This window comes from Oryctolagus cuniculus, chromosome 1 (assembly GCF_964237555.1).
Source record: "Oryctolagus cuniculus chromosome 1, mOryCun1.1, whole genome shotgun sequence".
In the NCBI taxonomy this organism is placed as follows: Eukaryota; Metazoa; Chordata; class Mammalia; order Lagomorpha; family Leporidae; genus Oryctolagus; species Oryctolagus cuniculus.
The window spans coordinates 76,224,244-76,251,994 of NC_091432.1; the positions used below are offsets into that span (position 1 = coordinate 76,224,244).

Consider the following 27,751-nt stretch of genomic DNA (forward strand, 5'->3'; position numbering starts at 1 on the left):
ATTCTTTCAAATAAATAAATTTTTAAAAATTATATATTCCCTTCCATCATTACATATCCTACTTTACTTCCTTCATAGAAACGATCACAAACTGAAATTAGTTGCTTTATTTATTGCTTACTATATCCTCTATTTGAAGTTTATTTGTGAGAGCAAAAACCTCATCTGTTTTGTCCATGGTTGCATCACCAGTGTTTAGAACATAACAGATGCTAAACAGGGACTTTTAAAATGATTTATAAAATGAGTCAACAAGAAATTCTTTTTATTTTTTTTAATAAGGCTAGAGCAATAGCCCAATATAAAATTTCCAATCCATGTTTTTTATTTTTACTATAGTTTGCTTTCTAAATATTTTATTTATACCAAGAAAGGTATTTACAAATATGTTAAAATAAATAGTTTTCAGATTCAACAGTAATATTTGCTTTTTCAATAAATGCAATTGTGTATAATTAATGTATAAAATATGATGTTATAAAACACATAAAGATAATAAAAAGATTACTATAGTAAAGCAGCTTAATATATCCCTGTTCTCACAGTTACCCTTTTTTTGTTTTTGTAGCAAGAGTAGCCATTCATTTAGTATGAATCCAGTAGACAATATAATTATTTGACCTATTGTCCTTATAGTGTCTATTAGATCTCTAGACTTGTTCATGCTATGTGTCTGCTACTTTGTATCATCTGATCAAATCTAGCCATTTTCTCCCCATCCCTTCCCCACTCTACTCTATCCCTGATATTCTCTTTGAGTACATGCCCAAAAGACGGATTGCTGGGTCATGAGGTTGTTTTATTTTTACATTCTTTAAAAACCTCTATAATGTTTTCTATAAAGGCTGTACCAATCTACATTCTACAACAAACTGTAAGAGTTTCCTTTTCTTCACACTTTTGCCAATATTTGTTATCTTTTGACTTTTTAATAATAGTAATCCTTACCACCCTAACAGATGTCTTAGAGTAGTTTGCTTCTTTCTTAAGGTTCATTACTTTGTTTATTTAATTATTTATTTAAAATGCAGAGCGACATAGAGAAGGAGAGAGAGAGAAAAAATATTTTTTACCCTGCCGGTTCACTCCCCAAATAGCCACAACTGCCATTTCTGAGCAAGACTGAAGCCAGGAACAAGAAACTCCATCTTGGTCTCCCACATGGGTAGCAGGGGCTCAAGTACTTGGGTCATCTCCTACTGCCTTCCCAAGTATATTAGCAGAAAGCTAGATTGGAAGCTGAGTAGCAGCAATTTGAACCTGCACTCTAGTATGAGATGCTGGTGTTGCAAGCAGCTGCTTAACCTACCAGGCTAAATCTGCCTTGCTTTGAGCTTTTGATTTGCATTTAACTGATGATTGAGGGTCCTGAACACTTTTTCATATCTCTGCTAGCCACTTCTTTTTTTTATTTGACAGATAGAGTTGGACAGTGAGAGAGAGAGACAGAGAGAAAGGTCTTCCTTCTGTTGATTCACCCCACAAATTGGCAACTAAGGCTGGCGCACTGCGCTGATCCGAAGCCAGGAGCCAGGCGCTTCTTCCTGGTCTGCCACGCGGGTGCAGGGGCCCAAGCACTTGGGCCATCCTCCACTGCCTTCCTGGGCCACAGCAGAGAGCTGGACTGGAAGAGGAGCAACCAGGACTAGAACCCAGTGCCCATATGGGATGCTGGCACCGCAGGAGGAGGAGGATTAACCAAGTGAGCCATAGCGCCGGCCCTAGCCACTTTTTTAAAAAATATTGATTGATTGATTTGAAAGGCAGAGTTATAGCAAGAGGGAGAGACAGAGAGAAAGGTCTTCCATCTGCTGGTTCACTCCCCAAATGGCCACAATGGCCAGAGTTGGGCTGATCTGAAGCCAGGAGCCAGGAGCTTTTTCCAGGTCTCCCACATGAGTGTCAGGGGCACAAGTACTGGGGCCATCTTCCTCTGCTTTCCTAGGTACGTTAGCAGGGAGCTTGATCAAAAGAGGAGAAGCCAGGACTTGAACTGGCACCCATGTGGGACGCTGGTGCTGCAGGTGGAAGCTTAACCTGATAAAACATAGCACCAGACTCAGCTAGCCACTTCTATGTCATCTTTAAGGAAATACCTATTCAGGTCTTTTAACTATTTTCTAATAATGTTACTTGTTTTCATATTATTAAGTTCTTTAGAAATTAGGGATAATAACTCCTTATCATATATATAATTTATAAACAAGCATTAAGTTTTTATTGAGGAGACTGTGTTTAGGAACTTCTAGGTACATAGTATCATTAAGTATTCATTACAAGTGAATTAAGTATAATTTTATAGGTAAAGAAACTGAAACTCAGAAGAATTGACTTTTCCAAGTTTATATAGATATTGAACTGATAAGCCAGCATGTTGGATGCTCTACTAAGTGGATGAACCAGATTTAAGCTTGATCATCTAACTCAAAGTCCCATCTCATCTTTGTTATAATGATCTGCTACTCTTTCAAAGGCATTGAACTCATTGATCCACATGGTACACACCAAAAACCTTCTAAGTGCTCTGTATCTGAATAGAACATACTTCGTTCTTTGCAAACATGTAAAAGCTGAGATCTTCAGTAGGGATATTTTAAAATGAACAGAATCTTATTTTGGTACTGTTTGTGTTCCTCTAGAGACATCTAAATAAATGTATCAAATAAATAATTCATTGATATTTTGATTTATTAGTTAAAATATACCTTTATGAATATTTCAGAGTCAATAACACAAAAATCTGATCTCTGCAGTGCTGACAGAAACAGTCTAGTCACTGGTCTTTAATAAGCAAAACACTGACCCTTCATCATTTTCAAGATATTCAAAGATAAAAGAATATTTTCACAACCTGGAAACAAGAAGCAATTTTATTCAGTTTTAAATTGTTAAACTAAATTATCTTGAGTTAACCACAGGATTCCATTAAAAAGAAAACTATTCCTCTATAAATTCCAGATACCTAGAAGTTTGACACTATACTTTCCTGGACATTGAAAAACAGAAATTACATCCAGTGCTAAACATCAATATGTTCAATAAAAAGAATAGTCCTATGATAGTCAAACTTGCCCAGATAGAATGAGCTACCTTGTGAAGTGGCAAATACCCTACAACTTGAATATTTATAGCAAATGAGAGTTTCCCTTCAGCAGGACAGCAGTAAAGAAAATTAAAAACTGAAGATTCATTGCTCTGCATTACCTAAATTAAAATTTTTCAATCGTCTGATTCAATATTTTCAAATCTGATTTCGCAGAAATATCAGCTCAGAACCATTGCTTTTTACAAACACGTAACACTAAACTTCAATCTTAACCATTTTTAAGTGTAGAGTTTTTTTGTGTTAAGTATTTTTTAAATGTACAACAGATTTCTAGAAGTATTTCATATTGAAAAACCAAGAACTCTATGCCTGCTAAACAATAATTCTCCTTTCACCACTCCCTATACACACAAATGCACATAATTCAGAAGCAAGATTTGCTGGATCCTATAGTAATTCTATTTTAATTTTTTTAGGAAACAGCATATGATTTTCTATGTGTACACTATTTTACATTCCCAAAAATAGTGTCCAAGGGTTATAATTTCTCCACATCCTTATCAAAACTTGTTATTTTTCTGTTCTTTGATAGTAGACATCCTGATAGGCATAAATGTTTATCTCATTATGATTTTGTTTTAATGACATGAGAGTTTATTTCATAAAATTTTTGCATTTAATACTTATAAACAGAAATAAAGTAAAATACTTTAATAAAGCTATTAATTAATATGGATAATTAATTGTTGATGTTTTCCAAAAGACTACATAAGCCATGTGGCTTTAAAAAGCTGTGGATTTTCAGCAGCTGAAAAGCAAATATGTTGTATTAAAAGTTCTACATTTCGATCTTAGGAATAGTTTTGAACTGACATTTTTCACCATATGATGAATTTGTGCTATTTTCTTCAGTAAATGATATTTTTCTGCACAAGTGGATACAATTTATCCTGGTCCCATTCATGCTTGCTTTAAAATTTTTTATGTTTAATTGACACATAAAAATTGAACATACTTAAGGGATATTAAAGGAATATCTATACACTGTGTAATATCTAATCAGGGTAAACATAGCTATCATTTCTCTTAATTTTAGAAGTGTTGAGCTTCTTTTCATAGAGGTATTAACCATTTGTTTATCTTCTCTGGAGAATTGTCTATTGAAATCCTTTGCTTATCTTTGAGTTACTTTGCTGTTGTTGATGTTGAGACATAGAAGTTGTTTAGGTTTTCTGGATACTAATCCCATATCAAATGTAACATTTAAAAATGTTTTCCCAATTTTGTTCATTGCCTTTCACTATGTTTACTGTTCCCTTTTCTTAAATCATTTATTTATAGGGGCCAGCAATGTGGCATAGAAGGGATAGGCTGCCACTGCCTGTGATGCCAGCATCCCATCTTGGTGCCAGTTGGTGTACAGGCTTCTCTGCTTCCAATTTGGCTCCCTATTAATGCACCTTGGAAAGCAGTGGAGGATGGCCCAAGTGCTTGGACCACCACCATCCACACGCAAGATCCAGATGAAGCTCCTGACTCCTGGCTTCAGCTTGGCCCAGCCTTGCCAATTACAGCCATTTGGGGAATGAACCAGCAAATGGAAGATTCATTTTTTTTTTCTCTCTCTCCCTCTCCCTCTTGCTCATCTCTCTCTCACCTCTATCTCTATTTCTCCCTCTGTGTTTATAACTCTGCCTTTCAAATAAATAAACAAACCTTTAAAAATATTCATTTATTTGAAAGGTGGGGCAGAGATAGGGGGAGAGAGAGAAAAACACTACCATTTGTTGCTTCACTCTTCAAATGTCTACAACAGCCAGGACTAGGCCAGGCTGCAGTCAGGAGTCAAGAACTCAATCCAGGCCTTCCACATGGGTAGCAGGGACCCAAGTACTTGAGCCTTCACATGCTGCCTTCCCAGGTTATACATTAGCTGGAAGTTGGAATTGAGAGAGGAGCTGAATATTGAACCCAGGCACTCTAGAATTGGATATGAGTGTCTCATGCAGCATCTTAATTGTTGTACCAAATACTTTCCCATGTTGCCTTTTACTCACAAAATGTTTTTTAAGTTTTATGTAGTACCATTTTATTTTTGCTTTGGTTATCCATGCTTTTGGTATGATATCCAAGAAATCATTGATTGCCAAATCCAACATCCTAACATTTTCTGCTTATGATTTCTTCTACTTTTATAGTTTTAGGTCTTCTTTCATTAATGCGTTTTGAGTTAATTTTCATTTCTTTGCAGGTGGATTTTCACTTTTCTCACCATGATTTGATGAGATGGTCCTTTCACCATGATGAAGTCTTGGCACTCCTGTTGAAAGTCACTTGTCTGGGTATGCAGAATCTTATTTTTGGATCTCTATTCTATATTATCTGTCTTCATGCCAGTACCAACCCTCATGATTACTGTCATTTTGTTGTATATTTTTAACTCAGCAGATATAAGGCCTCCAACTTTATTCTTTTTCAAGATAAATTTTGCTATTTAGTTTCTCAGAACAATCACATTTAAAGTAGGGATCATGGGCAGCATTAAACATGCACATATAAAGAGAGTCCTAGAGAAACCTTTCCCTTGGCTGAGTGGCAGGAAAGAAAATGAATTTTCTAAGTATTAAATTGAATAGTAATATGGAAAAAGAACTAGGTTACAAAATTATTATTAATTAGAAGAGGTAGCTATTTAATAAAGTATAAACATACCTTAGTATGAAAAAAAGTAAACAGTAATGTTGAGATCTCTAAAATAATTTCCCTGTTCTATCAAAGTATTATATATATAACTTTAAAAGAGTCTCAAATTATCTAATTCACTTTAGATTACAACACTGAGGTTCAGACAGACTGAATAATTTGCCCAGGAACACCCAGATACTAAATGTAAAAAGACACTGACCCAGATTCTTTGGTTTCCAATTATGGCTTGCTTTCCTACACCATACTTCCTACCAATTCTGGTTTCCTATGGTAAGTTTCTCTCCACTTGGTTACCTCTCTGCTCTTGTGTTAAAAAAAAGGACCTAATTTTGGCACCATCAACTGTGCTGTTTGTATGGTATCTACTTAGTCCCTTAATTGACCACTTCTAATTCACTAGGCTGGCTAGTATCTGTTTGCTTAAGAAATTACAGTTAAAACAAGTAAAATCTTATCTTAAACTAAATATTTTTAAGAGACATTCTGTATTGTGGCTATGTTTCAAAATACATGCAATAGCCTGAGCATTTAACTGTCAATCCTTTCTCATTGCAACTATTTCATTTGACCCTTACTATATTCCTGCAGGATAAGCACAATAGGTTTATCTCATTTTATGAGTAAAAATTGAAGTCATTTAATCTGTTTGAAGTCATATGATTAATTACTGATAGAATTTAGACAACTTCTGATCTCTGATTTTGAATCTTCTGCTCTTTCTGCACTGTCCTTCATTTGCTATCACATACAGTTCTCAACCAATATGCCCTTCTCTCCTCAAAATATTTTCTCATAGTTCTTTCCATTGCCTCAAATTTAAGATGCCACCATTAAATTTAAACCATTTATTCATTAGTCAATCTTCCCAAATATCCTACTTTTCTACCTACTTAGTCACCAAGTACTTCCTGCCAATTCTTTAAGTCCTCTCCTTTTCTCTATAAGCTAACTAAATAATCCGCATGATGTTTCAGTAGATCTCTGGAATATCAAATCTCTAAGTCTCATCTTTGGCATATTAGGTTTCTTTAAATACATAACACACCCCTAAAAACACTTTTTTTTTTTTTTTTTGGACAGGCAGAGTGGACAGTGAGAGAGAGAGAGAGACAGAGAGAGAAAGGTCTTCCTTTTTTCTGTTGGTTCACCCCGCAATGGCCGCTGCAGCCGGCGTGCTGCGGCCAGCGCACCTTGACGATCTGAAGCCAGGAGCCAGGTGCTTTTCCTGGTCTACCATGGGGTGCAGGGCCCAAGGACTTGGGCCATCCTCCACTGCACACCCAGGCCACAGCAGAGAGCTGGCCTGGAAGAGGGGCAACCAGGACAGAATCCGGCGCTCCAACCAACCAGGACTAGAACCCGGTGAGCTGGTGCCACAGGCAGAGGATTAACCTAGTGAGCTGCGGCGCTGGCCTAAAAACACTTTCAATTATTTAAAATTATTCAAAAGACATAGCAGAAAAATTAAAGGAAGGAACCACATTAAATGTAAAATGTTTCTTCACAAATAAAGGTCTAAAATTCTTAAAGACTTATTTTTATCTCCCAAATTTTAATTAAAATACCATTTCAATAAAATGTAAAACTTACAATTAATTTTAATTGAATACAAATTATTATTTTTAATGTAATATTAAACATGTTCATATTCAGGATCTCATTAAAATTTCACAAATATCTTATAAGACAAAGAAACTGAAGCTTTGAGTTTAAGTAGTATAGACAAGCAATATTCTCTCTTAGGATGAAAGCACAAATTTCTCTAATATATGTGCCAGAACTTATTTAATTTAGCTCTCTGACAAGTTGGCACATTTGTATCCCACTCAGGCCTGATGACTTCATTTTCAGGAAACAAAAATACAAAATATCTTTGTGGACAGTTAGGAAATCCAAAAATTTGTTTTCTAAGTATTCATGAGTCCAGTACAGACATCTACGCTCCCTGTCCCTTTTGTAGAAAAACAGTGCTATTGCCAACTTCCATGACTTCCTTTCCTGGAAGCACAATTAGATATTATAACTGCCTCAAATAGCTTAAATAACACCTTCCATGTGAAGCAAACACATTTTCAAGAGAGGAAAAGTAAAGCCACTCACAAAATGTTTGTATGATCACTAGTAATTTAAGAATATGCACCAAAACAAAAATACAAAATATCTTTGTGGACAGTTAGGAAATGTTACAAATTCAACGTCAGCTCAGAGGCAGAAAAACCCAATGGGCTGACCAGACCAAAGTCAGAAATTAAGCTACACATGTTCTTTTATTTTAACAATACTAGAAACAATATCAACACAGAGCAAAACAAATCTCACCCATTAAGAATAGGAAAAAAAAAAACAGTAACACTTACATTTGTCTTTTCAACCATTTCATTTTCAAAACACTGACTTTCTTTATTTTGCTCAATACATGAAGCATTTTCTTTTCGTCCACTGCAAGCTATATGCTTTAAAAATAAAGAAAATTTAAAAATCAGTACTTCTATGTATTTTCTGCACTGTAAATTATATTTTTTCAAGCTTTTAATACACACATTAAAATATCTAAGACCTGAACAAATATTATTATATGTTGCTTATGTCAGTTTTAGAATATGAATACACTATAACCCATTTTAATGTTGCTCCCAAAGACAAAATGTAAAATGGGACAGTTATTCAAAGACATGTTTTTAAATTTCAAATTTTTTCACCAGTGAGTGCTGAGCTTGGATTATTCATAAAAAAAAAATGGCAAACTGATGATCTGGTAAAAGTTGATCATGATAATGGAAAGTTGAAGATAGAAGTGTTGATTTCATCTTATGTAAATCCTTACACCTACTCATTCTCTTTTGTACCTGTTAGAATGCAGAATAAGCAGAGATACAGATGGTCTTTGTTCTAGATGATATTTTCAAGGAATTGCTCAAACTACAGACTTGGATATTAGAAATAATATCTACCTCTAGCAAAAGGATAGGTTTGCTTACAGACCATTTTAAGAGATGTGGTCCACAAAGGAGTGGAAGGCAACCTACAATGTAATCCATTACATCCGAATGTATCATATGGCCATGCATTGTCCTTTAGGAACTGACGCTAGAGAAACTGGTACAAGAAAATATTGATAGTCTGGCTACTTCCATTGTTGCAAGTAATACAGTCCTTTATCTTTGTCCTAAGAGTCTTCAGTAAGCATCCAAGAAACTGTGGTAGACTAACTTCTTAGCTTACAAGTAAGGTAAAATCTTAGACCTTTCACAGTAATTGGCAGTGACGTGGCCAGAAAACTCAGAGTCCTAGTTTGCTGGAATAGAAAAAATCGGAAACTTAACTTATGAAAGAGAAGTGTGGAACATCCTTGGGAATTGGTAGCAAACATGTTGACCACATTAAATGTTTAACTGCTTAATAATGGTATTTTGCTTTATATTTGTGTATAAGGAGAAATTTCTCAAGTGGTAGCAGGCTAGATACTTGGAAACAGACCAAAGACCCCTCCCAAAAGTTTTTGCTTGCTCTTCTCTGAATGGGAAGACTTCCTCACCAACCTACCAGTCAGCCTCACTTCCTAAAATTCATTCTGGGTAAGCAGAAGCTGTTGTTCACTTTCAGATAATACAGGGACATATACCTGCACTGATTAAGAACTGAAAGAAATTGGCAACCACAAGAAAGCAGAAACCATGATCCCTCTGATTCCAATGTATTGTAGAAGCCCTTCTTTCCCATCTTCACAGTTTAGGCCTATCACTGTGATTAAAACATTGTGTTATAAATTATATACTCATATATTTCTTTCTTGTTAGAGTCCCTTGCAGGACAAGAAGGATATATTACCATTTTTTCAATCTCCATGGCAATATTTAATAAATATAAAATAAAAGTTTAAAGTTGATGAATAAATGAAGCAGAGATAAACAGAGAAGTGATCTGATTTGGATAAAAGGAAGATAAGGTTCAATCACCTGAGGATACCCAGATAGGCTTACTATTAGAAATGAAGAGTTTCTTTAGTTTGAAGACAGTTTGTGATGATGGATGAGCTATGTTTGGTATGATGACAGACATCAATGGTGGCAATACAGTCTGTTGGCATTTGGATTGCAGTGTGTCTCATCAGAGGTCAGATTTTTTTGAAAGATTTATTTATTTATTTGAGAGGGTTACAGAGAGGAAGAGACAGAGGCAGAGAGAGAGAGACGTCTTCCATCCACTGGTTAACTCCCCAGATGGCCACAATGGCTGGAGCTGTGCCAATCCAAAGCTGACAGTCAGGAGCTTCCTTCAGGTCTCCCACACGGGTGCAGTGGCCAAGGACTCGGGCCATCTTTTCCTGCTTTCCCAGGCTGCAGCAGACAGCTAGATCAGAAGTGGAGCAGCCAGGACTCAAACTGGTGCCCATTTGGGATGCTGGCACCACAGGCAGTGGCTTTTACCTGCTATGCAACAGCGCAGGGCCCAGAGGGCAGATCTTTACTGTGGACATTTTTATAAGCAAAGCAATCAGATTGGCAGTCCTGATTTTTTCTACAGGCCAGGGCCCCAAAGAGGGATACCTTTAATCTACCTTTCTGTAGATTGGCAGTTGGATGATATTGCTGCTGATATAGGACTTTGGGTGGACCCAAAACATTAGTAGTTTTAACAGACCTCAAATGTTTTAATGAAAAAGATGACTTAGAGTAGAATCAAAGTTTCTACTAGAGTAGAATGAAAATATCAAATAGTTGACAATGATCATTCTCATCCATCCAAACATACTGGGAACTTCTGGGAAGTGAGGGAGTCAAATTCCTATGGCTGTGTTGGAAACAGACATGCAAATCACAATCAGCTCAGTCCCGTGAGTTTGAGGGTCATGAGGGAGGGAGTTAGAGAACCAGGATTCAGCTCACTGAGTATGGGGAGGATCCACTATGGTAGACTTAAAATGATCTTGTGTATGGAGTCCTTTGAGCCAATTCAATGAACTATTTTAATGGTTTCACTGTTGAATGTGTAACCAACATTAAAATTTCACTGTAACTGCTCATAAAGCCCAGTGGAGAGTCTCCTGATCAGGAATAATTGAATATAGAAAAATGCTGGTACAATATGTAAATCACTCTAGCAGATTAAAGACATGCCTCCCTGGTAGCATGAAGAATTTGACTGTCTGCATCACTTTTATAAATGCCTAGAGTAAGAATTTGTCCTCTAATGTGACTGACTATACCCAAGCTATTGATTGATTGAGCCTACACTGCAACCATTGCTACTTGGATCCATCATCATAATAAATATGGCAGTACATCCACCACCAGACTGAGCACTGGAAGTAAAAGACTTTCTGAAGCAGAGGCTACCTGGGAGTCTTCAGGTTATTGAGTTGGACATTCCTCTTAGCCAGATCAGAGCCTTTATTCTCTTGTTATTTGTTGATTTACATGTATATCCATCTATTCATCCATATTTTTAATTCATTAAACAAGTCTTTATTGATCTCTGAAGACAGAGAGACATTAATATAAAGTACTTATCCTCCAAGGAGTTCTAATGGGACAGGGAAATACATTTATATGTAATTTACAATGCAACATGTTAATTACAATAATGGATATACAGCATGAAAAGAGCATCTAGGAGTAGGCACTGTGGCGTAGCAGGTAAGCCTCCACCTGAGATGCCAGCATCACACTGGGGTATGGGTTCATGTTCCAGCTGCTCCACTTCTGATCCAGCTCCCTGCTACTGGCCTGAGAAGAACATTGGAAGATGGTCCAAGTGCTTGAAGCCCTGCAACCCATGTGGAAACCAAAAGGAAGCTCCTGGCTCCAGGCTTTAGCCTGGCCCAGCCCTGGCCATTGTGGCCATCTGGGGAGTGAACCAGTAGGTAGAACATCTCTCTGTCTCGCCCTCTCTCCCTGGAACTCCAACTTTCAAATAAATAAATACATTTTTAAAACAAGAGCATCTCTATCAGACTGTGAAATAAAGGGAGGCTTCTTGAAGGATATGACATTGAAGTAATGGTGAAGATAAGGGGAGTTACCTATAGAAGCATGACTGTTCAGTCTAATAGCAAATCATATGGGCTTAGAAAACCCCATGTTCAAAAGGGAAAAAAAAAACAACAACAACAAATTTTAGAGTAAGGAAGAAATGAGTTAGGACCATTTTACTCCTCTCTATTAGCTGTGTGGAATGCAGGTATTCTCAAATTTTATGACCATCATCACTGAAAATACAGACAAAAGGCCACCCATTGCATAGGGTCTTTTTCCTCCTTATCAACCATCCCCCAGACGGGTTGGATATTCTGGATTACAGAGAAAGAAAAAATCTCCCACATCCTTTGGCTAAGCCACAAGTTAAATTTATATGAGGCAGATTAATAAGAGAAAAACATTTAGTTATATGTATACCCACATATACAAAAGAGTTTCACAAAATATAAGACTTAAAAAGGGTCAGATTGGCCGGCGCCGCGGCTCACTAGGCTAATCCTCCGCCTTGCAGCGCCGGCACACCGGGTTCTAGTCCCGGTTGGGGCGCCGGATTCTGTCCCGGTTGCCCCTCTTTCAGGCCAGCTCTCTGCTGTGGCCAGGGAGTGCAGTGGAGGATGGCCCAGGTGCTTGGGCCCTGCACCCCATGGGAGACCAGGAAAAGCACCTGGCTCCTGGCTCCTGCCATCGGATCAGCGCGGTGCGCCGGCCGCAGCGAGCCGGCCGCGGCGGCCATTGGAGGGTGAACCAACGGCAAAGGAAGACCTTTCTCTCTGTCTCTCTCTCTCACTGTCCACTCTGCCTGTCAAAAAAAAAAAAAAAAAAGGGTCAGATTGTTGACAGTTATATATCATTCTGAGCTACGGAAAGGAACCAAATTAGTGAGGATGAGGGAGGGAAGAGGGAATTAAAAGTGCCTTGTTATGCAGATAAGTCTCTCAATTGATAAAAGTCGTCTTAGAGCAGCTCTCTTCCTGATATAGATACATTTACTAATGAGAATGTACTTTATAGATATCAATTTTCTTTACAAAAGGAAGTTTTCATAGCTTTTCCAGCATCTGTACTTTCTCAAACTAAGCATCTTGACATAATCAGTATGTCAAGAAGAGTATTTTGAAGTGGCAATCTGTTCTCTTATAGTCATATTCTGGAATGGTATATTCTGGGTCCCAACAAGATTTACAACTTTCTTTTTATATATACATTTACTTGTTACTTTTTCTCATTTGAAAGACAGAGTATTAGAAATGGGAGAGACAGACACCTTCCATGCACTGGTTCACTCCCTATATGCCCACAACAACTAGGCCAAGGCTGAGCCAGGTTGAAGTCAGGAGGCTGGAACTCAATCCAGGTCTCTTGTATGGTAGCAGGAGGTCAAATACTTGAACTATCACCTGCTACCTCCCAGGATACGCATTAGCAGGAAGATCCATTAGCAGGATAATGCACTGGAAGCAGTATGGCTGAGAATCAAACCAGGCACTCTGATACAGGATATAAGCATCGGAAGCAATGGCTTAAACTGCTGTGCCACAATGCCTGTTCAAGGATCTACAATTTCCCTACCTCATATTATATGGTGTACAAAATGTGCTTCCTAAATATATAAAATCACCCAATCTCAATTTCTTGACTGGCTCTTCATGCTTCTTATCCCTATCATTACTCATTTCCCTGATAACTTGTCATCTAGTTTGCCCTCATGGGAATAGATATTTTATTTCTTTACTTCCCTCATTCTTTTTTTTTTTTAAAGATTTTTATTTATTTGAGAGGTAGAGTTACAGAAAGAGAGAGAGAGAGAAAAAGAGAAAGGTCTTCCATCTGCAGTTCACTCCTCAAATGGCCACAACAGCCTGAGCTGAGCTGATGCAAAGTCAGGAGCCAGGACCTTCTTCCAGGTCTCCCACATGGGTGCAAGGGCCCAGGCACTCAGGCCATCTTTTACTGCTCTCCCAGTCCATAGTAGAGAGCTGGATCAGAAGAGGAGCATCTGAGACTAGAACTGGTACCCATATGGGATGCCAGCACCACAGGCAGAGGATTAACCTACTGTGCCACAGCGCCAGCCCCATACTTCCCTCTTTTTTAACAAAACAAATAAACAACCAAAATAGCCCTTGATCACTTTGGCTACAAAACTAGCAATCTATTTCTTACTTCCTCCCCAGAATCAATATTCTTGAAAGATATAATAGTAGTGATAATAGCAATAACAAAACAACAGAACCATTTAATATAAAGTTACATAAGTTAGGCCTTGCTTTAAGGATATTGATACATATTTTATATGCATTATCTCATTTACATTGCTTAAAGCCTTAGGAAGTAGGTATATTATCCTTATTTCCTGAGTAAGAAAACAGAATCTAGTTCTGTCTGTGTACCTAACCACTGCAGTAAACTGCACCATTTCCTTACTGACCATTCACACTTGGAAATTATAGCTCTCAGACAAGTGGCACCAGCATCACCCAGAACTTTATTAGAAAAAAAAGCTCTCAGATCTACTTAATTTTATGCAGTATGGGTAGGGCCCTGCAACTGGTGTTTTACAAGCCCTCCAGGTAATTCTGACACATGCTAGTTTGAAAACTATTCATGTGGAAGACAAAATGTTAAATAATTGCTGATGAGCCAGGAGACAGCGGCCTGAGACATCACCCCATGCCAGCAGAGTACATCATTGCCCCATGTCTGCAGGAAGTAGCTCTAAAGACAGATCATCGTCCCTCTACCCCTCGTGGACTTTTGGGACTAATGCAATCCCATACAAACCTTGCTTTATAAAAAACAAAAGGAGGGAATGTTAGGAAACTGGCACAGTTGTAGCCAGGTGGCCACATGGCCCAGCTACCTGAGCCAGACTCCACCCCCATCCTAATGGGATTCCCTGCTCCTGCTTCCCTGCCCGCCCTCAGGCAAAGTTTTAAAAGGGCCTGTTCCTGCACACGTGCTCTCTTGGTCCTTCTCTCCTGCGCTCTCTTGGCCTCTCTTGGCTTCTCTCCTCTCCTCTCTCTTCTCCCTCCTCTGTTTCTCTCTTTTACAGTCTCCTTCTCTCTTTTTCCTTCACTGCCCCTTCACTCCGGTCTGTAGGGTGTTCCCCAATAAACCCTTTCCCTTAAAAAAAAAAAAAGACATTTAAAAAAGAAGAGAAGGATGGTTCTAGTGAGATGGGGAACACATGCCATATATATATATATATAAATATAAATATATATAAATATATTTACATATATATGTAAATATAGTCATTTCTAGGTGTTTGCTGTATTGAGGAAGCAAAGATGTAATATCAGCACTTTAGAATTTTCAAGAGAACATGCAAGTCTGAACTTTTATATGAACTACTTTGATTTTTAAATGTTGGCAATGTGAAACAAATTTAGAGACCACTGTTTTGGAATGATCTCCTGCACTGAATGAAGTCACTCAGGCTAGGTGCCATGGAATCAAACTGAGCTATAAAATAGGCCACTTTTAAAACAAAACAAAACAAAACAAAACAAAAAACAAACAAGCACACAAACAAAAAACACCAGGAGATTCACAGCAACCAGCCAGAAGGGGCATACACTACTGGGCTAATATGGTAAGGAAGTCATCTGTTTTAATGCTGTAAGGAAAGACACTTTGAAACTGCCAATCTGCTACTTGTCACTTTCTGCTTTCTTCAGCCCTTTCCCGCTGAAAAAGCCACTTCTCCTTTCAGCTCGTCAGTGCATCTTTCTGTTCCATAGATGGAATATCACCTGACTCATGAAGGGTTAATAAAAGATAATTGAGCATTAAACTAAATTTGTTAAAAAAGTGTTATTTATCAACAATTATATATTTTAAAAATATTATGTGAGCTAACTTGAAATATGACAAACAGAATGGAAACCTGGGTTGCACTTTGCAATAAGGGTAGCCAGTTTGTAACTTCTGCAACACTACCTGAATGTTTGCCTTCCTTCCCTGAAGACTTGACTATTTTTTTTTTTTTTTTGACAGGCAGAGTGGACAGTGAGAGAGAGAGAGACAAAGAGAAAGGTCTTCCTTTTCCGTTGGTTCACCCCTCAATGTCTGCTGCGGCCTGTGCGCTGTGCTGATCTGAAGCCAGGAGCCAGGTGCTTCTCCTGGTCTCCCATGCGGGTGCAGGGCCCAAGGACTTGGGCCATCCTCCACTGTACTCCCAGGCCACAGCAGAGAGCTGGACTGGAAGAGGAACAAATGGTACAGAATCTGGCGCCCCAACCAGGACTAGAACCCCAGGTGCCCGTGCTACAGGCGGAGGATTAGCCTATTGAGCCACAGCACTGGCTGAAGACTTGACTACTAAAACTCACCAAGGACCTCCTAGTCTTCACTGGCTTCCACTTTCTCTGACTGTATAATATTCATTATCTTCTACTCTCTGGCACATCACACCATTAACTACTTCCTCCTTCTTGAAACTCCCATTCCTGTATTTAGAAAAACATCTTTCTCCTAGTTTTTACCTATCCGCTCAGATAGTTCCATCTCCTTCATCCCCTCTTCCTCCTTTTAGTCCCTGAGTTGACCTGTTATCCCAAAATTTCTTTCCTTTATCCATTCTTTAAATAGTCATTCCCAGTCGACTTTCAAATCTAGTCTTTATGAGGACATTTTGCCCAATTTCCAGTCCTGCATTTTTAATTGCTTTTTTTTTCTTCTGTAAATCACTACAGTGCCTTAAATCTGTTCAATCTACACATAATCATCTTTTCTTCAGAACCCACTTTGGAAACAAGTGTTGGTATTCATGAGCATCATGCACAAAATCTGTCTCTGCAAGAACCAAAGGCCATAGAAATTCCAAGAAGTAATTTTAATGGAGGTCTGCAATGCCAGGCCACTGGGAAGCACCGTCCCTGCCCATCCTTTAGGAATATGAACCATACATCCCTGAAGCGTATTCCAATTGAGCTCTGTAATATAGTAATCTTAGTAATATGTCCCAGACTTTGTTTGTATAGAGCATATGGCTTTACTTCACTCTTTACTATCTTCTTCAGATGTGAGAAACATCTAAGCTACACAAATGTGAGGTTAAATATTTTTTCTGATGGAGTGGAAGCTATGCTACCCCAAAATATGGTTCCTTGGTATTAGACAAAACAGCATAAACATGGGAGTCATTCTTACTTTCCCTTCTCTCTTCCCTGCTAAAGTAGGCCATCAAACCTTTATTTCAGAGGCACCCTCTCTATATTAATCAAAGGCACAGAAACGGCAAAAATTATCTAAACAAAAACAAGCTTTCCTGAGTTCCCCCCAGTTTATCACCATTAGATCGTACCTCCTCTGTCCAGTCAGTCTTCGCATGACTGTCCACATTTCAGCAAACTTAGCATAAAAATGCCCAGGTTTCCCTATTTCTTTTCAATGTGTGTCACATGAGGCTATCCAGTGGAGCTGGGGGATAGTGTCTGTGGACCCCTCAAATGCAGGGAGAATGTCTTTCACAAGCAGGCTGCCAGCTGTGGCTGGAAACCTTGTCTCCAGACCAACTGGCAACTCTCCACTAACAGCTTCTTATGCTACATGTGTGACCTTTTGGCTTTAAATCTCACCTTCAGTTTGGCTGCAAATTTCCACCCAGACCTGGCAGAGGAAGAGGTTGAGCCCCTGGGAAGAGTCAGGCTGTCTCAGGAGACTCCTTCTACCTCCATGAGCCCCAAGCCAATCAACAATTATGTGAAACTCCTGTCCAATGGGTAACCCCAACAGAATGACCCAATGAACAGATAGCAATGCCTTAAAAACCGAGGACACTTCCTCAAAGCCAATGTCCCATTCTGGCACTCCACCTGGTCTCCTCTCAGACCCGACACTTCTCTGTTAAATAAAAGTTTCTGCCTCTTTGCAAACTGTTGCCCAGCTTTTTATTTTTATACTAAGTGGAGAAAAAGAACCCATGAAACTCGCTCTGGCAACTACCCTCCCATCCACTTCCAATCCAGCTCCCGGCTAGTTCACCTGGAAAAGCAAAAGAGGATGGGCCTAGTCCTTGGCCCCTGTGCCCACATAGGAGACCTAGAAGAAGCTCCCAGCTCCTGGCTTCAGATAGGCTCAGTTCTGGTTGTTTCTTTCATTTGGGGAGTGTGAACCAGTGGATGGAGGGCCCCCCCCCATCTCTATCTCTAATTCTATCTTTCAAATAAATAAAATAAATCTTCAAAAAATAATTTAGTCTAAGAAATGTATTTATATATTAAATATAAATAAAAGAGTCACTATAAAAATCAGAAAATTTAATTAGCAAAAAGAAATACAAAGCGCTCTGGAAATTCAAGAGGCACAGCTCAAAAAAAATGTATGAATGTCCATTATTCTAGACCTTAAGGGAACTTAAAGTAAAATAGGTGATATAAATATATAAATAATTTTAATTCAATTTTGAAGTATTAGAAGAGGATAGAGTAGTTCAACATATGCTTCTATATAATGTTGCTGAGTCACAAAGTAAGCAGTTTTAGAAAATGAAACAGAACAAGTAAACAGAAGCCAGTTTAGGAGAATCTTAGACATTAAGCCAAACAATTTAAATTATCCTAAGAAACAGAGAACCAATAAAGGATTGAGGTGAGAAGTAGAAGGATTAAAATTGGAAATTACATTAAAAAATAAATACCCCAGATGTATTGCCTTATTTGCTGTTTTATATTTTCCTTAATTTTAAATGCATTTGGAAATAATTTCAGGCTTAGAAAAATATTGCAAAAATAGGACAAATAATACCATGTACCCTTCACATACATTTCTAGTCTTACAGTTATTTATCATAGTTAGTCTTATCGAGTACTAGATATTCCATTATGGCTGAAAACAGAAGCATTTTTCATTGAAAACCTTAAAAAAAAGTCTGGCTGAGGGGGTGGGCATTTTGGTGCAGTTGGTTAAAAAGCCACTTGTAACACCCACATTCCATTTAGAATACTTAATATTGAGTCCTGCCTCCACTTCTGATCCAGCTTCCTGTTAGCACATCTGGGAAACAGAAGATGAATGCCTAAGTACTTGGGTTCCTGCCACCCACGTGGGAAATCTGGAAGAAGTTCTAGCTCCCACCTTTGTTTGGGCAGAGCCCTGGCTGTTGGAAGCATTTGGGGAATGAACTAGCAATTGAAAGCTCGCTCACTCACTCCCTCTCTCTCTCTCTCTGCCCCCTTCTCTGTCACTCTGCCTCCCAAATAAATAATCTTTTTTAAAAGTGTGGTTCTAGTCCCGGTCGGGGCACCGGATTCTGTCCCGGTTGCCCCACTTCCAGGCCAGCTCTCTGCTGTGGCCAGGGAGTGCAGTGGAGGATGGCCAAAGTACTTGGGTCCTGCACCCCATGGGAGACCAGGAGAAGTACCTGGCTCCTGCCATCGGATCAGTGCGGTGCACCGGCCGCAGCAGCCATTGGAGGGTGAACCAACAGAAAAGGAAGACCTTTCTCTCTGTCTCTCTCTCTCACTGTCCACTCTGCCTGTCAAAAAAAAAAAAAAAAAAAAGTGTGGTAGAATCATACAAACACTAAGTTAATTTAACAATTAAGACCCTTGAAAGAATAATTATTAGAGGACATACTTAAGTAGAAAGAAGAATAAACTCAGAACACCAAAGTTTATTAGTTAACAAAGTAGGTCACAAATAAAATAAGGCTTTGATTTTAAATAAAAAGTTTTATATTCCAACCAAATCTTTGATTTGAAATAAAAGTTTTATGTTTAAGGATAATAAGATAGGAGATTGGAGTTTAAACAAGTTAAAGCACATCATAGCCCTTGTCATATTGACAGAGATCAATTCTTAATCTAATAAGTTTCATAACTTATAGATTATTGTGAATGCCACAAAAATAATAAAAGAATAGAAATACAAGCAGGAATTTCCCAATCAGCAAAAGAAAAAGTAAGATACAAATATAGAAAAAACTTTAGTATAATAGGAGATAGAAATGAGTAGGTAAGAGAGGAAGAAGAAAACATAGTCAACAAACAAAATGTGCCCTAATGTGATAGAAGAAATATAAGTATATTTGAGCCCATAATAATGCAAATAATAAACTTATTGATTTGAAGTAAGTATCCGGGTGAGTGTTGTGGCCTAGCAGGTTCAGACACTGCTGGGACTGCCTGTATCCCATATCAGAATGTTTGACTCAAGTATCAGCTAATCTGCTTCTAATCCAATTTCCCACTAATACATCCTGAGAGGCAGCAGATGACTGTCCATGGGTTTGGACCCCTGCCACACACATGAGAGACTCAGATGGAGTTCTAGGATCCTGGCATTGGCATGGCCCAGATCCAGCCAATGTGTTTTGGGAGTAAACCAGTAAATGGAAGATACTTTGTTCTCTCTCTCTGTCTTGCTCTGCCTTTCAACAAATAAATATCAGACTTGACAAAAAAAATGTTAGTAGTGGATATTACTATTTATTGATTCTATATTCTATATGCTTTAGAAAGATTAACGTATTGAGTCATCACAATGGCTATTATTGTGCCTATAATGTAGATAAGGAAATTAAGTTAATTGCCTAAGAATCTACAAAAGGTGGCGATTTGATTCAAACCCAGGGAATCTCACTGGAGTCTCTTAGCCATCATTCCATTCTTCTATGATACAGTATAACCATATAAATAAAGTTATATGTCTATTAAAGATTATGCTAATAAAGTTTTATGAGGGGCCATCACTGTGGCGTAGTGGGTAAGGCTGTCACCTGCAGAACCAGCATCCCATGTGGGGACAGGTTCAAGTCCCAGCTGCTCTACTTCCAATACAGCTCTGTGCTATGGCCAGAGAAAGCAGTGGAAGATGGCCCAACCACTTGGGCCACTGCACCCACATGAAAGACCCCAAAGAAGTTCCTGGCTCCTGGCTTCAGATTGGCACAGCTCTGGTCATTGCAGCCATCTGAGAAGTGAACCCGCATATGAAAGACCTTTCTCTCTCTCTCTCTGCCTCTGTCTCTCTGTAACTCTGCCTTTCAAATAAATAAATAAATCTTTAAAAAAGTTTTATGAATATAAAAACACAAGTAGGATTATTTTCAGTGTAAAAGGGATGTTGTAAAATAATATGTACTAACTATATATAAAGTTAGGTTAAAAAAAAAAAAACACAGGTGAATACAGTCATCCCTCAGTATCTGGGAAAACTGGATCCAGAACACCTCCACTCAGTGAATATCAAAAACTGCAGATGCTCAAGCCTCTTCATAAAATGCATAATATTTGCAAGTAATTCATAAACATCCTCTCACAAACTACCTCTAGATTACTTATAATACATAATACAGTGTAAAGGTTATTCAGCTGGTTGTTATACTGTGTTTCTTGGGGAATAATGGTGAGAAAAAATTTGCACATTTAGTGTAGAAACAAATTTTTCAAATATTTGAATTCACAGATGTGGAACCAATGAATATAAATAACTGACTAAACTGAAAAAAGTCACCCAATTACACTTGTGATTACGTAAGTGATGTTTAATTCACTCTTTATATTGTATATTTCTGAATTTTATGTAGTGAACAACACTATTTTATTAAATATTTTTAACAAGACTTATACAGTGCCTGTCACAAAGAACATGTCCCATTAATGTTCAAGTGAGAGAAGCAGAACCACAAAGTTCTCTCATTAATTAATGTTGAGTGAAAGCTATAGAATCTGGATGTTATGTTATCTTATCATCATATTCTCAGATCCTAAGGATAGATAAACAGCATACTTCCTGGAAGATTCAGCAAAGAGCTGAAATACTTACAAGTTGCCCATTTGTATTATCTGCAGGATCTGAAAGCACTGGATTTTTGGATTCTAAAGTAAACTGTAGATTCAGAAGAAGACAGAAAAGAAAGGCCTTAGCTGTAGAAAAGTAGTTAAGTATCAGCGCTGAACAGAACACAGAGCCCAGGAATGTCAGGGCTTCAAATGTACTAAAGTAGATTGCCACATAGTGACTAACTTCTACACTTTATACAGCAGAGAAAAAGATCCACAGAAGCAAAGCAACTTGTCCAAGTTTGCATAGTTTCATAGCAAAACCTAGACTGAAATTTGATTTGATTTCCCTACCTTCAGAAAAAGAAACTCAGGATTACTGAGGTTTAGTTACTCAACCAAAATTATTTAACTGCCAAAAGGTAGGGCCAGCATTCAAATCTGGTTTAGTTTGATGCCAACATCCACCATGTTTCTGAATTATAATCTAATAGATTATTATTAAATTATTCAAGGGGACATTATTTGTTTAATAAAGCTATCAAATTCTTGAAAATTAACCACAATTTTTATTCGCTTCGTGCTTCCATTTTATTAGTGTTACAGAGGAAATAATTTATCTCGTTCTTCATGCTTGTTTATTCTCATTTAAAATATGCATTTTTGAATTATTATAACTTAGAGATTATCCCTTTAAGAATTTTCCTTGTTATATCTTTTTTGGCTTAATTTTTTGACATTTATTCTCTGAAAGACCTTATACTTTTAGAAAGCAGGTGTCACACCATCTAATTGCAGTTCCCCTCTTAAAATTTAATTTTGTTTCTGTCCCTGTGTTATTTTTACCCTGTCAACCCTGCAGACAAATGCACAGCAATGGTGGCACTCACAGGTTGGCAATAACCCTTTGCCTGCATGGCTAATGTTGTTTTCTAGCATCCCCGTTGACCCTGATGAAACACATTTTTATATTTAGAATGTTCTTGTAGCACAGCCACTTCCCACATGAAAGGGGAATTTTGCGATGGTGGTGACTATTGTTTTCCAGTAGACAGAACAATTTCTAAATGTCCCCACTATTAGCTTGATATTTTTAATCAGACTTGGTCCCAGATCAAAGGTCCTAATTGGATATAACAAAAATCATTTTCCCTTGGAGGCTTCCCAGAAATACTTCCCTACTGTCAATTCTTTACATTGTGAGCATTCAAGCAAGGAGACTGCATACCATTCCACTTTGGTATTTGCATATTTGCCTCATTTTTTATATAAAAATATCTGCATTGATTAATAAAACATTCATCTGGGTGAGACACAGATTTTGTTATTAATGCACTTTTTGGTTAGATGAAAAGGACTTAACAATTTTTATAATGTTCTAGAGCCTATTTATTCTATATAGACCACTTCTATTATCTTAATGTATACTCACAAATACCACTTCTATTATCTTATTGTATCCTCACAAATACCATACATGAGAACCTTCAGGCTTAGAGAGATTATGTAATTTGCCCAAGTTTGAATAGCTAAATACAAGTCCAATTTCTCAGTCTTTACCCCAAAATAAATTTCTCTTCATCATGTAAATATATTAAAGAGATCATGTGGAGAAAAAAATGCAGTAAGAATTCAATAAATATCTAGTCCTCACACCGCAATTACTAAGAAAATACTAAGACGTTAAGTTGCTCTAGAATTGAACTGCCTACTTTTATTTTTATTTAAGCCACATAAATTGTTTTTTTATTTGCTGAAAGGCTTTAAAAATGTATCCATTTTCTAACAATATAATTTGCCTCTGTGTGTGTGTGTGTGTGAGAGAGAGAGAGAGAGAGACAGTGAGAGGGAGAGACTTACAGACTTACAGGCATGCCTGTGTTAAAACACACATTCATCTGTTATTCTTAGGTAGAAATCTCTCCTTGACAACATATTCAGAAATTTAGCTGGGAGATAGAAGGAAGGAAACCACAAAAATGACATTTAGGAAATTACTGACAAAGTAAAAATCCTGGTGATTAAAAAACAAAAAGAAAAAAAGGGGGGAAGGGGTGGATAGTGGAAGACGCAAAAGACACTTCAAAGCAAGTGCATCGAGTTACCATGGCAACTAGAGAATGTGGGTTGAAATTTATGTGACTCCATTGTTCCGACAGAGAAGTTCTAAATGACACCCTAGTGGCCTGACAGCGTCGATGCATTTCCCTGAATGCTCAGGCTTATTACTGGATAGTGCTCTAGGCACTGAGAAGGAATAGGATCACAGCTACTTTGTCAATTCCAGCCTCTTCAGTTCTTCTCAAGCAAAGGCACTTGTTTCTCCAATCTGGAGACAGCACTCTTGTTTCCCAAGGAAGTAATGAGCAGGTCTACCAGAATATTAGCATTCTTATATTCACCTGAGCCTGAAGAAAGCAAATATTTGCCTTGTTATCTTATATCAAATATCCAGTGTGCCTGGAATCAGCTCTGGGCATTCTGGTGTTCTAAATCCCTCAATTTTCCTACTGGAACATAATTTTGTGCTAGGTCCTAAAATTCTGACTAGCCAATCAAAACCATAATTATTAATAAAACCATTAGCCATAACAATCTAGTATTAATAAAAAACATCCAATGAAAATGTTACATTTATTACTTCTAGTTAATAAACTCCATACTAAGTATGAGCTACAGGTATTCAATACATTTGTTTTTTTTATTTGACAGGTAAAGTTATAGACAGAGAGAGACAGAGAGAAAGGTCTTCCTTCTGTTGGTTCACTCCCCAAATGGCCACTACAGCCGGCATTGTGCCGATCCAAAGCCAGAAGCCAGGTGCTTCCTCCTGGTCTCCCATGAAGGTGCAGGGCCCAAGCACTTGGGCCATCCTCCACTGCCCTCCCGGGCCACAGCAGAGAGCTGGACTGAGAAGAGGAGCAACTGGGACTAGAACCCAGCACCCATATGGGATGCCGGCGCCGCATGCGGAGGATTAACCAAGTGAGCCATGGCACCAGCCCCTTCAATATATTTTTAATAACGTTACACATCTATGGGAGGAAACTGAGGCTCAGAAGTTAAGTGACTTTCCCAAGGTCCCAAAACAGAGTGCAAATTTGATTCTAGATATGACAATAAGGCCTTTTTTAAGAGGATTTATCTTACTGTGTGGGACCCAAGCAGTGTTCTACCACAACACAACGCAGTGATGAACACAATGAGCCTCATGCTGACAAACCCCATTTACTGCACTGAAAAGGTTGAAATATCAAGGATAACTCCAGGTCAAATTAAGTCCAAATTAGCCATGCTCCTTTTACCTCTTAATATTAGATAGTTGAGATAAGAGGCTGCCTAAGATCTGAGTTCATTACCTTCCTTGGAACTCCACTGGTTTCTGACTTTTCACTTTTTCTTATCTACATTCAGTGGAAGGGAATGGGGAAAAGAAGAGGCTATTAAGATGTTTGGAGCATTTTTTTTATATATTGGGCACTGTACAAGGCTGTTTGAATATATCATCTCATTGAATTCCTATCCCCAAAATACCAATGAGTTATTTCATTCCTGTTTTATATATCTAACATTTATCAGCAGATAAGTAACTTCCAAGAATTGCAGTTAATTATTAGAGTCCAACCAAGTCTCCATGTGACTCGACTCCCTTGTCCATTTTTCCCTTACCTCATTATGTCTTTAAAAATGTCCAAATTTAAATAATCTTTATGGATAGAAGAGACCAGAGTATCAACAATCTTCATTGATATAATTAGTTGGTATTAAAGCTCATACTAATAAAAGCAATAAAAATAGACGAAATAGCAGGAGTTAACTGAACAAACGAAAACAAACTTATGTAGCCACCTTCCATGTCCTTTATCCCTCCAATATCTAATTTAGATGAGGAAATTTTTTTAAAAGATTTATTTGAAAGAGTTATACAAAGAGAGGAGAGAAAGAGAGAAAAAGAGAGATTGCATTCTCTAGTTCACTCTCCAGATGATCACAATGGCCAGGGCTGGACCAGACTGAAGGCAGGAGCCAAGAGCTTCATTTAGGTCTCCCACATAAGTGACAGGGGCCCAAGTACTTGGGCCATCTTTGGATGCTTTACCAGGCCATTAGCAGGGAACAGGATCAGAATTATAGCAGCTGTAACATGAATGGGCACCCTTATGGGAGTCTGGCATTGTACACAGCTGTTTTACCTGCTAAGTTACATTACAATGCTGGCTCTAGATAAGGGAACTGTTGATATGAATCCCCAACCCCGGTTTGTTTTGTTTTGTTTTGTTTTAGGAACAAGTGGACATAGATTAGCGATTTCTATTATGACAACGTTTCAATCATTGTAACAAATGAGCTCCCATTTTGTAGAGAAGCAAGGTAGTAAGGGAACCAGTGATGTCATCTTTTAGTGTCAATACATCCTTGACATCACCAAGCAGTTTCCTCCAAGTGAAACTGGGTGAAATCATGCTTGGCAATATAACTGCTAATCAAACTGCCCATTTCCTTCATTTGATACAATAAAGGTTGATTCCTCCCTTCAGAGTAGAATTAAATAATCACTAGCCATCTTCCATGTCACAGAAGTAATACCATTTGGACATAAATTAATACACATAATTACAATTTTTGTATAAACTTGTATTAGAATTTAGAACACTATGTTCCTTATTACACTTCTGTAATATGAACTTCTTTGGAGAAAAATAAAAGCAAATTACTAGTTTCCAGTAGAACAAAATGTGAATAGAATAAATTTAACAACTATACTGTGTTATCATAGCAACCAAAAATTTAAAAAAAAAAAAAACTGATGCAATAAAAAATGACACAAGAGAACAAATGCATCAAGTTGTTATGGCAACTAGAGAACGTGGGTTGAAATTTATGTATCTAGAATCCAAGAAAATTTTCTAAGCAACTAAAATAAACACTTGTTTATTAAAATATCCCAAAATAGTACTTATCTATAAGTATTAAAGTGTTTTCATTATTCTGTCTGCCTTTTATTTCCAATGGGTAATTTTAAATTGTGAGCATTTGTATTCTCAGTTCTACTTGCTTTTTGGCAACAGATATAACAAGGTGCAATTTGGTTTGCAAAAAATGTTGCAAAAGCCAACTTCAAAATTGTATTTAGCTTTCCTTTACTCTTTTAATCTTCTTTTAACAAAATGTCTATTCTAGCTGCTGTTTCTTTTTGAAGAAGCACTTCCTTCCTTGATTAATCAAATTCATTATGTTCTATTCACCTGACTTTGGAGGCTTCCTTAGGCAAGGTGTGGGCTGAAGAATTAAATATAAATTTAGATATTTAGGAAGCATTCTGATATTTTATGCACACACACACACACAAACACACACACACACACATCTTTTACTAACTTGACTGGTTGTTGGGACTGAATTTCTAGTGGCATCTGCAATATTCCGCATCACTTTGCCCATGCCCACACACTGAAATGGCAGGAAAAGTGAGATTTTTCTCATGACTCCATGAATTTCTGTAAAGTTTTTTTTTTTTCTTACTGTCACTAATGCTCATCTCTCCCCACTTCTGTCTATTTGGCTGGTTCTTAAACATCCTTTAAAATGCAGTTTAGGTGAAACCTTCCAGAATTACTATTACATCCTAACCTATTATACGGAATTTCCTTCTCAGCCATGTATGTGTACTGAAATCCGTAGCAGTTCCTCAGTCAATTCATATCTTAACTGCTTAATTTGAGATCAGGTTTTGCATATTCTTGGGCTTGGGTTCCAAGTTACAATTCATAACATATTTCATTTTTAAAACTATTAGTTAATGGGAATCAATTAACTATTAACTATTAGATCTTGTTAATTAACTTTTAAAAATAGGCTGGGAATGTACATTTCTAAAATTATAAAACAGTAAATATTTATAAAGAGTAAACAAAGCATATCCCAGAGTATACCTCATACAGAATATTTCCATGTTATAGTAAGGAGTTTAGAATCCATGTATGTCTTAATATTGCACTAAATGTTAGTAGAAAGAGTCAACAAATTAAAAAATTCATTTACATAATAAATGAATTGAATATTTTTATATCTATTCCAGTGGAAAACAAAAGCAACCATGAAATCATCTTTCAGTAGTAATATTGAACATTACTAAAACTGACCAAGGAGGGGAAAAAGCTATAAATAAAACTGGCAATTGTTAAAACTGCACACAAAATTATTCTTCACTGAAAACAAACTAAAGGAATGTAGATCTGCAAGTCTGGGAAACATTGATGATTGAAAAAACGATACATGCTCATAACAATAAC

The 27,751-nt window shown here is 37.5% G+C and overlaps 1 protein-coding gene across 8 annotated transcripts in view; it reads right to left on the reverse strand.

Moving 5' to 3' along the window:
- Positions 1-27,751, reverse strand: part of DLG2 (discs large MAGUK scaffold protein 2) — a 2,256,157-nt gene that overhangs the window by 1,772,293 nt on the left and 456,113 nt on the right. For all 8 annotated transcript variants that reach the window (XM_051821188.2, XM_051821179.2, XM_051821160.2 and 5 more), the window contains one exon: positions 8,110-8,205. In XM_051821188.2, the coding sequence (XP_051677148.1) occupies positions 8,110-8,205 (96 nt within the window). The remainder of the gene's footprint in view (positions 1-8,109; positions 8,206-27,751) is intronic.